Below are 14,209 nucleotides of genomic sequence, written 5' to 3' on the forward strand. Positions count from 1 at the left end.
TATCTGCCACTCTTTCCCACACCAGTTGTTAACTTTCTAATTATTAACAATACAAACTGTATTGTGTACCATATTATATTCATCATGTACTGTAGTTTGTTCTATTATATTTTAATGATATTATGTACAGCACATTGGTCAACTGTTGTTGTTTTTAATAGTGCTCTTTAAATAAAAATGACATTGACATTAATTGTTCACTGAATATGTCTCTGTTTGCCCTCAGTGACTCTGTGCAGTGGTGCCGAGTTTCAGTGTAAAGATGGATCCTGCGTCACTAACTCTAGCCTCTGTAACCAGGTGGTGGACTGTGAGGATGCCAGTGATGAGATAAACTGTAGTAAGTTGGGCAGAAGTGTCCTCTGCACAAATATTGAACCTGAAGGACTTGACTAGTACTTATATTTAATGGAAAATTCTGGCTTCAATACAAGTTAAGCTCAATCGTCAGCATTTGTGACAATGTTGATCACAACAAAAATGTATTTTGACTCGTCCATCATTTTCTTAAAAAAAAAATCTTGGTTACAGTGGGGCACTTACATCGGAAGTGAATGGGGCCAATCCGTAAACTCCTTAAAATACTTATTAAAAAAATTTCAAAAATGTAAACAATATGCGTGTTAACATGATTTTACTGTGATAAAATCGCTTGCTTATCTTCTCTGTGTAAAGTTATATCCAATTTTATAGTTTCCTTGCCATGATGATGTAATGCCATAAACACTAAAACGACCATAAAAACGACGATTTAATCAACTTTACAGCTTAAATAGTACACAAGTTTTAAAAGAACAATTAATATAATTGCTATTATAAAATTATAAGCTTCACATTTCTGTGTTTAAACTCTCCAAAAATTGGCCTCATTCACTTTCATTGTAAGTGCCTCACTGTAACCTTGATTTTTGCTTTTTTTAAAGAGAAGGAGAAACGAGTCAAAATAAATTTTTGTGGTAATCAGCATTATGCCACAAATGCTGTCGTTTGAGATTAACTTGTCCTGAACCCGGAATATTCCTTTAATTCCAATAGGGCCTGATTGTAGCATGTTGCCTATGTGGGCAGCTTTAGAAGCATGAACACATGTCTTAATGGTGATTTTAACTAACTTGCATAAATCAGCATATAAAAGACAAGTTCCATTGACTGTGTAACATCGTGTCAAATATGCTTTTTTACACATTCTCACACATACACACAGTGCCCATCTCTGATACTGGCTGTGCTCTCTCTCAGGCCCCACTGATTGCTCTAGTTACTACCTGCTTGGAGTGAAGGGCATGACCTTCCAGAGGTGTGAGTTCACTACACTCTGTTACGCCCCCTCCTGGCGCTGTGATGGCTCTAATGACTGTGGAGACTTCTCGGATGAAAGGAACTGTCCAGGTCAGACAAGCACATTTATGCATACTTCACACATGACTTTCTCTAAAGGCAACAAATACAATATATTTTGCTCTTGCATAATGAATATTAGAATCAAGAGTCAGAGTCAGCAAAGCTTTATTGACATGATTGTTAACATTTATAATAATGCAAAAGCGTAAACAATACTTGTGAGACCCGAGCGGGATGGCTGTGTGCATTTTCCATTTCAATTTTTGATTTGTAACTAGTAGCACCTAATAAACATGCAAAAAAAAAAAATCTAGACCGAATAGTTTTCCTAAAAATTAATGTCAACTTATGTGACTAGCGACACTAAGTTGTGAAATTTTGAATAATATCCTAGCTATTTATTTTTTTATTTTTTTATCAAATTGTTTGTTTCCAGGAGTGTTGGTTATTCATGTTTTTGAGACGTTACAGACATTACATTAGAAATGAGCATAAGGAATTTTGATTCAAAGTAATGGCCAGCATATTCTAATCACTGTCAACCATGTTAAAATAAAATTATACATTATAAATTCTGAATCTATGTACTGATTAACATTGTCCCATGTCTGCCTAACATGTTGAGTGGTCCAAACATCATTCTGCACCCTGAAACTTAAATTTTGGTCGGATTTTAGGAGTGAATACACTTAGCTGCATAGGAAAGCTATAGGATGCTCCCTTGCTAACTATTTAGTGAATGACTTGACCTCCAGTGTGCTGTCTGTCTGCACTGGTCTCAAAACAGTCCGAAATGCACCTTATTTTCATCCTAACTCCATATAAAGCCTCTGAAAGCAAAATATTTCAGCTTTTGGATAAACCCATTGTTTCTCAATGTGATAATGCACAGTAAATATAGGATTTCTAAGGAAAAAATGTGCTAAGTACATATTAGTGTACATTGTGTTTAGCAGGCGTTTTGCGATAAATTGCTCACATTTTAAAAATGGCATATCGGGTGAAACTAGAGACTCTAATCTTTTGACTCAAACAGGTTTCAGTGTAAAACCTAATTAGGTTTCTTACCAGATGTGGTCGGCACCATGTTGTTTTGTCATGAGTGTGTCAAAAGTTTAACCCGTTACTGACAGCCCAGAGTCTTCTGAACTGAGATCAGTCAGTTTAAATGAATTGAAATTATGCAATGCATATAGCGAAGCCAAAATACAACGTCCACGCATGTGGACCTGGGGTCACACGTGTTTAAGTACCGTCGTAGACATGACAGAAAATAAATAAGTTGATGTAAATTAACTATATATGCAATGAAGGGGAAAGAAAGGGACTAGGTAAAATGTAAATAAAATACAATGGTGATTCATTTAAATATTAAATATTGAATATTTTGACAAAGTTTAAGTGCAATGTATTATCTCTCACTTTCTGTCTTACAGAGAAGAGGAAGCTGAAGTGCCCAGTGAACTTCTTTGCGTGTCCAAGTGGCCGCTGTATTCCATTGAGCTGGACCTGTGACAAAGAGAATGACTGTGAGAATGGAGCAGATGAGACTCACTGCGGTTAGTGGAGACTAGTGCTCTCGCTCTGACTTTACCCAAACTTCCCAAGACTCTACATTTTGATGGAATAAGAATTTTGTGTTATTACTTTGATGGTTAAGATACAGGAAATTATAGTAACATCCCCGAAAATTATAAAAACTAAGTTTATCATGGGAAAAGTTTAAAATGTAGTTTCTTGAACAATAATAAGTTGTTTGTCTCTATAGATAAGTTCTGTGCCCAAAATCAGTTTGAGTGTGGGAACCACCGTTGTATCTCCAAATCCTGGGTGTGTGATGGCACTGATGACTGTGGAGATGGCACTGATGAAGACAGCAAATGCAGTGAGTCACATCAGCATTCTGTATGTGTACTTAACGCTGATGTAACTTTTTCTGTGTTAAAAAACTTTCTTGTATCCCTGCTTAATATGCAGAGACAATTATAAGTAAGCCATTCATGGGTTCATTTTCTCAAAAACTGTAAACACAGTGCCTCTGTGGTGCTATAAAAATTCCTGTTTATTTTGAGAGACCCGCTTAGACCCGCCCCAACAACGTTACTTAACCAATGGCGTGAGTTGGGGGTTGGACTGTCTGACTGTTTGAACAGCTCCAGGCGAGGAGCATATTCAGAAAGATGTTTTGAAATCATTCGTTTATTTTTGCAGTTGTTCGGTGGCCCAAGTGTTGCAGAAATTGCATACTTGAGCTTTAAATCAAAACCAAAGCTGTGGCTCTGAACTCTTTTTATTATTATTTTATTTTTATAAAAAATGTTCACACAACCTGATCTTTAATGTCATATTGATGTCTTAATTTAAACCAAGATGAATGTGACAACTTCTATGACTTGTTCTCTTTGTTCCAGACAGCAATGATAATTTACAAGAGACTGGATGGTGAAATTTGTTTTTATCTCTGTTTATGTAACTCTTCCAGAGTCCAAGACATGTAGTCCAGAGGCATTCCAGTGTCCTGGCTCACATATGTGTATATCTCAGCGCTGGAAGTGTGATGGGGATAAAGACTGTCCTGATGGGGCGGATGAGGGCGTTAAGGCTGGCTGTGGTGAGTTTGGGGTGGGATCTCTCATATCAGTATTTGATTGTAACTATGGATGAATAATCTTTTGTTTTGATGATACTTTTATTAGTGTTGCTTTAAGTTGTGTGCTGTGCTTTAGTTGTTTGTTTTGCACTCGGTAAAGTTCAAATCCTCTGCCTGTTTCGTCCATATTATCAGTGCTTTGGATCATAGAGGACTTGGAAGCTGTTCCTTCCTGTTTCCTCTGTTTATGTTTATTTGATTACTCTCTTTCCTCCTCCTCAACCTTTTATCTCTCTCTCCAGTATTCAATAAGACCTGTGATGACACTGAGTTCCAGTGCCAGAATTATCAGTGTATTCCAAAGCACTTCCTCTGTGATCATGATGTTGACTGCCGAGATGGCTCTGACGAGTCGCCTGAGTGCGGTAAGCATCAGTTAACTGTATTGGTTCTTTTTTTATTGGTCACAAAAATTGATGGTTTTTAGTGATCCTATGCCAACTCTTCTCCCTTTAATAGAATATCCCACATGTGGGCCGAACAGTTTCCGCTGTGCTAACGGCCAATGCTTGAAGCAGAAGAACTGGGAGTGTGATGGAGAGTTTGACTGCAGAGACCAATCGGATGAAGCCCCTAAGAACCCTCACTGTACAGACACAGGTCAGTATGGAAGCCCTGAAGGGCAAGATAATATAAAACAAGAAACAACTAATTACCTTTACCTGTTGAAGCGCCTCAATTGTGGTGGTTTTTCTCACTTTTTCAAGTGAGAGAAGTCATTTTTACAAGTCATAAACGGGCAGTTTCTGCAGTTCTGGCATGGCATGAATGCAGCATAATTCTATGTTATTTATTTGTTGCTTTAACTAAAATATATCATATTTTTATGTCCTTTGACATTTTTTTTTTGGGGGGGGGGCATTTTTTTGTAGCTTTTTGCTCTTTTTTTTTTTTTTTCCATAAACTGTCTAGCCATTCCTTTTCTGTTGCTAGTTCATTTTTTCCAGGCCCTATTCTTAATTTTGTTTAAAAACAAAATTTCAAGAATTTCATCTTTCTAGAACCAAATCTCTCTTGATAATTTCTACATCTGTCCAAATCTGTTAGTCTTAGCTCTGTGTGAAATTGGAATGCGCAGGGTTATATTACAGCTGTATGTCTATCAGTACAAACCTGTGGTAACAAAAAGGCTTTTGTGTGTTATGGAAGTGTGCCAGGTGTGTAATGTGGTGTGTTAAAACAACTTAATGCTGTTCAATTCATCCTGCTATATTAAAGCCATGACTGCATGTGGTGCCATTAATTTATCATCATTGACTGGGAGGTGATATCTTTATGAATATCTGCTTATGGTTAACCTCATACAGCATCGATTAGACTTCTTAAAACTAGTGATGTCCCGATGCGATACTGGTATTGGATTTGGGTCAGATACCATGCTAATGTACAGTTGAAGTCAGAACTTTACATACACTTAGGTTGAAGTTATTCAAACTAATTTTTTAACCGCTCCACAGATTTAATATTAGCAAACTATAGTTTTGGCAAATCGTTTAGGACATCTACTTTGTGCATGACACGAGTATTTTTTCCAACAATTGTTTACAGACAGATTGTTTCACTTTTAATTGACTATATCACAATTCCAGTGGGTCAGAAGTTTACATACAATAACTTAACTGTGCCTTTAAGCAGCTTGGAAAATTCCAGAAAATGATGTCAAGCCTTTAGACAATTAGCCAAATTAGCTTCTGATAGGAGGTGTACTGAATTGGAGGTGTACCTGTGGATGTGTTTTAAGGCCTACTTTCAAACTCAGTGCCTCTTTGCTTGACATCATGGGAAAATAAAACAATTGTGGACCTCCACAAGTCTAGTTCATCCTTGAGAGCAATTTCCAAATGCCTGAAGCTACCACGTTCATCTGTACAAACAATAGTATGCAAGTATAAACACCATGGGACCAGGCAGCCATCATACCTCTCATGAAGGAGACACATTCTGTCTCCTAGAAATGAACGTAGTTTGGTGCGAAAAGTGCAAATCAATCCCAGAACAACAGCAAAGGACTTTGTGAAGATGCTGGAGGAAACAGGTAGACAAGTATCTATATCCACAGAAAAATGAATCCTATATCGACATAACCTGATAGGCTACTCAGTCAGGAAGGAGCCACTGCTCCAAAACCGGCATAAAAAAACCCAGACTACAGTTTGCAAGTGCACATGGAGAAAAGATCTTACTTTTTGGAGAAATGTCCTCTGGTCTAATGAAACAAAATTAAACTGTTTGGCCATAATGACCACTGTTATGTTTGGAGGAAAAAGGATGAGGCTTGCAAGCCAAAGATCACCATCCCAACCGTGAAGCATGGGGGTGGCAGCTTCATGTTGTGGGGGTGCTTTGCTGCAGGAGGGACTGGTGCACTCCACAAAATAGATGGCATTATGAGGAAGGAAAATTATGTGGATATATTGAAGCAACATCTCAAGACATCAGCCAGGAAGTCAAAGCTCGGTTTCAAATGGGTCTTCCAAATGTACAGTGACTCCAAGCATACCTCCAAAGTTGTGGCAAAATGGCTTAAGGACAACAATGTAAAGGTATTATAGTGGCCATCACAAAGCCCTGACCTCAATCTGATAGAAAATTTGTGGGCAGAACTGAAACAGCATGTGCGAGGGAGGAGGCCTACAAACCTGACTCGGTTACACCAGTTCTGTCTGGAGGAATGGGCCAAAATTCCAGCAACTTACTGTGAGAAGCTTGTGGAAGGCTACCTAAAATGTTTGACCCAAGTTAAAGGCAATGCTACCAAATACTAACAAAGTGTATGTAAACTTCTGACCCACTGGGAATGTGGTAAAAGAAATAAAAGCTGAAATAAATGATTCTCTCTACTATTATTCTGACATTTCACATTCTTAAAATAAAGTAGTGATCCTAACTGACCTAAGACAGGGAATGTTTTCTACGATTAAATATCAGGAATTCTGAAAAACGTATTTGTTTTTATGAGTTTAAATGTATTTGGCTGTATATAAACTTCTGACTTCAACTGTACTTTTACTAGTGCTCGTAAAAATACTGATACAAAAACATAAAACCATCTGACGTACAAATATCATTCCATAAACATTCAGCGCACAATTTGAAATCAAGTAATGTCGCTGTGTAATTATTAAACCGCAAATGCTGCGATTTAATGAGATAAATATATAGTTTGCATGTGCTAAGCGCTTCAAAGTTAATGTGTGGAGACAGTGTTGTCAACACCGGCTGCTCATACCTTTTAGAGCTTGTTGGCACATACACAGAAAACATCATCATGAGCATTGCATGCTCTGTTTTTAGCAGACGACAGCAAGCAGAGCCCTAATTCACTTTGTAGCGTGAGGCACATACAGACTAAATATTTATTTAATTATATGGCAGCCTTTTGCAGTTTAATAGTCACATTGGGAAACATAGCGTCCAGCTTTTCCTGCGGTGAGAAGCTACTGTCAAAAACACAGAGAAACGGAAAGGACTTCTCCAAAATAAAAGTTTCCGCCAAAATAAAAGCTCAATTTAAATGGAAAAATTATGACTGAAATATATAACTACTGTTTAGTATTCACTAGGAGTGTGACGAGATCTCGTGCCACGATGATATCAGCATGATGGAGTGTGAGATTAGCATAGAAGATGTCCCCGCCACTTTTAAATAGTTTGTGTGGCAGCATTTTAGGTACCCTGTGGAAACAATAAACGGCGACAGTGATAGACAAGACACGAACAAAGGCTGTCTCTAATTTGGAAGGCTGCATCCTCCGGAGGTCGCATTTATCGGCCACATACGTCATCGAGGCTGTCTCGTTTAATTTTTTTTTTTAACAAGTATCAAACGAGACAGCCTCGATGATGCATGCGGCCGATAAATGCGACCTCCGGAGGATGCAGCCTTCCAAACGAGACACAGCCAATATGTAAGCACTGTAAGAAAATAGTGCTGTACACCGCCGCTAACACAAGCACTATGCAAAGACACCTACAGAACCACCGCAGCTCTCAACTAAAATCAACCAGGTCTGAAGAGACTCATGTGAAATCATACAAGAGAGAAGCCAGTCAGTTGAGTTTGTGGCAAAACCTTTTACAGTGCTTGCATATTGTTCTGTCTTTACTGCATATGATAATTCATACTCAGAAAGTAGAACTGAAGTGACATTCATTACAAGATGCTTAGTTAAAACATTTCAGAATGCACCTGCATTGTTTTGCATTTTGTGACTTTCAGTCGAATAAAAGACTATTTTTCCAGTCATATACACTACCGGTCAAAAGTTTTGAAACACTTGCCTGAAATGTTTCTCATGATCTAAAAAATCGTATGCTTAAATGTTTGAAATTAGTTTTGTAGACAAAAATAAAATTGTGCCACCATATTAATTTATTTCATTACAAAACTAAAACGTATTTAAAAAAAAAAATTTTTTGAAATTGATGACTTGGACCAAATAATAAAGAAAAGCAGCCAATAAGTGCCCAACATAGATGGGAACACCTTCAATACTGTTTAAAAACATCCCAGGGTGATACCTCAAGAAGTTGAGAAAATGTCAAGAGTACATGTCTGCAAATTCTAGGCAAAGGGTGACTACTTTGAAGATGTTTTGATTTATTTTGGATTTTGTTTAGTCACAACATAATTCCCACAGTTCCATTTGTTATTCCATAGTTTTGATGACTTTACTATTATTCTAAAATGTGAAGAAAAAAAATTATAATAAAGAATGAGTAAGTTTCAAATCTTTTGACCGGTAGTGTATATAGTGTTAAAATATTGTCTCGTCTCGTTCTTGTGACCCCAGTATGGTGTATCGTTTCATCTCGTGAGCTAAATGTATCGTCACACCCCTAGTATTCACTGTAATATAACTACTACTGCTACTACTAATAATAGTAATAGATCAATAGTAATTGTATTATATTTAAGCAATATCGCACATCTGTGTTGCTCTGTTATGCAGCACTTTTTTTGTTATAGACAAAAATAACTCCAGTGTTGTATTTTGGATTTTGCTGTGAGGTTCTGTTTAAAAGCACTTCATTTGATAAAATAAAATACAATACTAAAACAATACAATATTATTTTGAAAAGTAATTGCTCTATTTTCAGTTGATTAAAATGTTATTTTTGAATTTGTTTATTTAGACACCGTCTTAAAGAAAAAACAATTGAAATAAACTGTTGATATGGAAATGAAAAAAATTCCATGCCTCCTTGAGCCTTAATAATTGCTGTTTTTAAATATGTTTAGTAACTTTAGAGTGAATGTTGTGTAAAATAAATTACATTTCTGCAATTTTGTGTACATTTCATTTTGTTCCAATTGTATTATATACAGTATATTGGTATTATGTTAGCCACTGGTCACCTTGTTCTTTAGATATCTGGATCAGCGCTGACCATTGTAAAACCCATGTCGTTTGACCATGAACATAATCATTCATTACCTTGGTATATATCAGAGTACCATGAAATTACCATCTAATGCTATCACTGTACTATAGTACGTGATAGTACTTTTTGTGTAAGGCTTTATATAGTGTAGCTTTTAAAATGAGAACTTCGTGTTCAGTTTGTAGTTTGGTTTGTGTCCACAGAGAGGCGCTGTAATGACTCCACTTTCCTGTGCACCAATGGGAAGTGTGTGAATGAAACATTGCTGTGTGATGGTAATGATGACTGTGGTGACGGTTCTGATGAGCTCAGCTGCTTCATCAATGAATGTCTCAACAGCAAGCTGAGTGGCTGCTCACAGCTCTGTGAGGATCTCATGATTGGCTTCAAGGTACGTGTATATATTTACCTCACGCATATTTACCTTTTAATATTTGGGTTAATTAGACTAAGTAACTGGACATGTATCAGCAATGACGTGTCTCTTGTCTTGCCCACTGCAGTGCCGGTGTCATCCCGGTTTCCATCTGAAGCATGATGGGAAGACATGTGTGGATGTGGACGAGTGCAGCACCACGTACCCCTGCGCTCAGCGCTGCATCAATACACATGGTAGCTTCCACTGCCTCTGTGTGGATGGCTTTGTGCCGCGACCTGACGACCCCACCAGCTGCAAATCCACATCTGGTGAGCCTCCTCTTATGTGCTCTAACTAGATCAGGTTAACAAATACTGTTGGCAGCATTCAGAGCCCAATGCACATTTGACACAAAAACTGAGTGCTAAAGATATAAGTCTAAATGTTACCCCACCAGCCTTTGAACCTACATACAGTAGCACTGTTCAGAAACCTAGTAAGCTGCCTTCCTGCCTACTGAATTCTAAGGCGGTATCATAACCATCATGGAACCTCATAAGTGACCGATTTACCTACATAGGCAGCAGCTCTGTGTGCCACACAGATAGCACTCCTAATGGTAGATTCAACTCACAACTGATTTCAGTTGAGTTTGACGTTAGCATGTTGTTAAGCTAATGCTGCGATACTCAAATACATACCAATAATACATTAGTAATTACACAAACCTATTTCGTATCTATACATTTAAGTATTGAACGCAATATGTTATGCAATAAGTGCCTTCTTTGCAAAGGATTCATGCAGTGCTGTCTTAGAATTTGGTCAAAACAAGGTATCTTCGGAGGCAGCATAATTACGTTATCTGCATTTTAGAACAAAGTTTGTGTCAAGAGTGCGGCCTTAAAATGCTGCCTCTCTAGGCAGCTCCACTAAGTTTTGAAATGGAGTACTTAAGTGATTTATGCATTTTTTGGGAAACAGTTTACCTTTGCCCTAAGTAGTTGTTTTGTTATTTCTGATCAACAATTGCTGATACTAACAGTGTTGCTTAAATTACAGAGGAGGAACCTTTCCTTATCTTTGCTAACCGTTACTACCTGCGCAAACTCAACTTGGATGGGTCTAACTACACATTGATAAAACAGGTGAGATGGCTCTCTCTCTCTTAAGGAGACCATTCCAGTTTTCTGATATTGCTGAAGGGATAAATGTGACTGTTTCTGTTTATATAACAATTTTATATGTGTGTGTACAACAGGGGCTCAACAACGCGGTGGCTCTGGATTATCACTATGCAGAGCAGATGATCTACTGGACAGATGTGACCACACAGGGCAGCATGATTCGCCGCATGAACATCAATGGCAGTAACGTGCAGGTCTGTGAAGCAGTAGAGGTCACACACAGCTGATTCCTGATTTTGGGTTCACATCTTGTACCAAATGTTTCATAATGTCTTTTATAGATTACAAATTCCACCACTGACAAGTTTCATCACAGACTGTATGTTGTTACTCTTGTTCTGATTGTTTGCTACTCTTTGATTGGCTGCTTGTACAGGTGCTGCACAGAACTTCTCTGAGTAACCCTGACGGTCTGGCTGTGGACTGGGCTGGTGGGAACCTGTACTGGTGTGATAAGGGCAGAGACACAATCGAGGTTTCCAAGCTGAATGGAGCTTACAGAAGCATACTAGTCAACAGTGGCCTGCGGGAGCCCAGAGCTGTTGCTGTGGATGTGAGGAATGGGTGAGACATTAAACACACCAACATTTATCACACAACAGCTTTGAATGTTCAAAAACCGAGTCGTGCATCACATATTATATGTAAGGGATAATGTACAGTCAGCTGGTCATTATCGCAAAAGAAACCTTGACAGGGGGATTTCAGATTCGAGAAGGTCTTACATCATCCTGAAGGGGTTTATTATGCGATTATGACCAGCTGATTATACATTATCTTACTTATTGCATCGCTGCTCACCAAATGGACATGAAATATTGTTTTGAGTTTAAATAATTTTATTGTATGAGAAGACTGGTTCTGCAAAAGACATGATAGTGTACTGTAGGATATTGGTTGCCAGGGACAATGTTCAAATAAACAGTACACCAGTCATAATACAAAAACATCTGACTGCAGATTGCAGCAATGTTTTGAAAAATAAGAATCAAGTATTGCAGAGAGCTGTGTAATAAGATGTATTATAAGTGTATTATAAAAGATCTCTCGACAATTCAAGTAGTTGCAGATATTTTGTCCCTTTGGAAATATGTTGTTTTTTTGTATGTGCATATTACATGTCCTTTCCACTTGATGTGTCTGTGTATTTAAGTTAGAAGCTTGACTCATTTTTGCGGTTTGTCATTTCCAGTTATCTGTACTGGTCAGACTGGGGTGATGTGCCACATATCGGCCGTATTGGCATGGACGGCACAGACCGTCAAGTCATCATTCAGGATAAGATCACGTGGCCCAATGGCTTGACTCTAGATTTTATAAATGACCGTATCTACTGGGCAGATGCTCGTGAAGACTACATTGCTTTTGCCAGTCTAGACGGATCCAACAGGCACATTGGTGAGTGCAAACACACAGGCAACATGCATATGACATTTGTGAAATTATGTCTTCAGGCAGTTAGTCTAGACAAGCATCACACTAGAAATGGCCCAGTCTCCATGTCTCCAATAAATTACATTGTTACAGTTGTTCTGTTGTTTCTGAGATAGAGTCTATGTGAGGAGGAGGTGATTTTCCATATGAATTGAAGCTTACCCTAGAACATGCTAGCACAAATATCAAGTTGGAACTCTGTCCCAGCCTGAGCGGTCTCTCTTAGATTCTAAAACAGCTCTAAAGCAGTGACGACCACTGGAGAAGCATGCTGAGTCTATGACCCCATTTACATGCACTTATGAAATGGTTTATTGCAGGGTTTTTGCAGAAAGTGGCATCCTGAAACATCATGTAAATGAGAACGGTGTTTCCCTTACACTGTTTAAGGGATTAGGAGAAAGCAGTTTAGCACAATTGGGTTTCTCCAGGAGAATGCGGCCATGTAAACGCATTAGCGGCATTCTTACAGGTTTTGGAAGAGTGCGCATGTGTGTGAACAGACCAGATAACTAACGTCATAGGATGCAGCCATACATCATATCAATAAGTCAACATATTGGAAAGATTTCAACATTTCTGGAAGTACAGTGGGAAAAGCATATACACTATAAACCATACCCATTTATATAAACCAATTAAAAATTTCGACTACTGTCCCTCACATCCACTTATATGCACTCAAGTACATTGGGGGAATCCCAGAGTTTGAGGTAGGAGGGAAACCCCACTATTGAAGAGCAGTTCCACTGCAAGCCGTGATGGAAAGTTGATGAAACAAACACAGCAACAACTTTGGAATATCTAGAAATAAAGCAAAGAATAAAATAGTGAAGGCTTTTTCAGATGCCATTTTTTTTACATCAGCATTGCAGAAATATTATGTTGCTGTGGAGAAAGCTGCTTCCTGACCGAGCCACATGTATACAAGGGTAAAGAGAAAGCCACGAACACAGTGCATGCATATGCCGATTTTGATTCTTAAGCTGCTTTCATGCAATAAACGGCTTTCTGGTGTCCATGTAAACAAGGTCTATTCGACACCTCTGTCTGTGTGTTTGATAAGGGTTATTGGAGAATTGTCTTCTTTCTCACAGACCACACTTGAACAGTCTTTTCCCTTGATGGTTTTGAAGGGTTTAGGACACTTTTCAGCTAGTCATGCTCGTGGACTTGCTGGCCAACTAAGCTAAAACAGCTAAACACCAGCTTAGCCAGACTGGGCGACAAGCTAAAACCAGCAAACCACCTTAGGCTAGTATAAGCTTCTTTTTTTTTTTTTTTACAGCAGTGTATGAAATACTTCTTTAAGATAAGAAAATCAGAATTGACCCTAATTTACTTATAATTCATTTATAACTATACTACTTAATAATGGTCTTATTGTGCACTGTACATGATGCATGTGTATTATTTAAAAAAAAAAATCATATTCTTTCATCAAAATTCAATAACTTCACCTCTGAAGTGACTTTTCTGATGATGTATCTGAGGCTACATAGGTGGAGAATAATAATATTGTAATAATGAACCAGTCACTATATGATGTAGCATATGCTTTTGCCACTGTTATTGAAAGATGGGGCAGTTAAAAACTATTGGACTCGACAGCAAAACCATCAATGATGACCATTTGATATTTATGGTTTATGGTGCCGCTGGACTTGAAAGCAAAGTGTTTCGCTTACTTTGTTGTTATTGTTATTTCATGATGGATGTGGCATGTGTAAACCCTGAAATATAATTTTTGGTGTGGAGCTGGTTTATTCTCTTCCAGCGGAGTTTCAAATGTATATAGCTGTACTCAAAGGTGCTGCACGATGTTAGTATTAGTGGGTGTTTGCATTAAAGTC

General features: G+C 38.0%; 1 protein-coding gene across 1 annotated transcript in view; it reads left to right on the forward strand.

Moving 5' to 3' along the window:
- The window catches only part of LOC127419590 (low-density lipoprotein receptor-related protein 1-like), a 220,280-nt gene that overhangs the window by 161,782 nt on the left and 44,289 nt on the right, over window positions 1-14,209 (forward strand). The window contains exons 48-60 of the mRNA XM_051661097.1: window positions 227-340; window positions 1,240-1,389; window positions 2,778-2,900; window positions 3,110-3,226; window positions 3,824-3,952; window positions 4,234-4,356; window positions 4,451-4,591; window positions 9,581-9,768; window positions 9,881-10,064; window positions 10,798-10,883; window positions 10,997-11,116; window positions 11,299-11,486; window positions 12,115-12,320. Of these exons, the coding sequence (XP_051517057.1) occupies window positions 227-340; window positions 1,240-1,389; window positions 2,778-2,900; window positions 3,110-3,226; window positions 3,824-3,952; window positions 4,234-4,356; window positions 4,451-4,591; window positions 9,581-9,768; window positions 9,881-10,064; window positions 10,798-10,883; window positions 10,997-11,116; window positions 11,299-11,486; window positions 12,115-12,320 (1,869 nt within the window). The remainder of the gene's footprint in view (window positions 1-226; window positions 341-1,239; window positions 1,390-2,777; window positions 2,901-3,109; window positions 3,227-3,823; window positions 3,953-4,233; window positions 4,357-4,450; window positions 4,592-9,580; window positions 9,769-9,880; window positions 10,065-10,797; window positions 10,884-10,996; window positions 11,117-11,298; window positions 11,487-12,114; window positions 12,321-14,209) is intronic.

The sequence above is a fragment of the Myxocyprinus asiaticus genome, chromosome 29 (assembly GCF_019703515.2).
Source record: "Myxocyprinus asiaticus isolate MX2 ecotype Aquarium Trade chromosome 29, UBuf_Myxa_2, whole genome shotgun sequence".
Classification (NCBI taxonomy): domain Eukaryota; kingdom Metazoa; phylum Chordata; class Actinopteri; order Cypriniformes; family Catostomidae; genus Myxocyprinus; species Myxocyprinus asiaticus.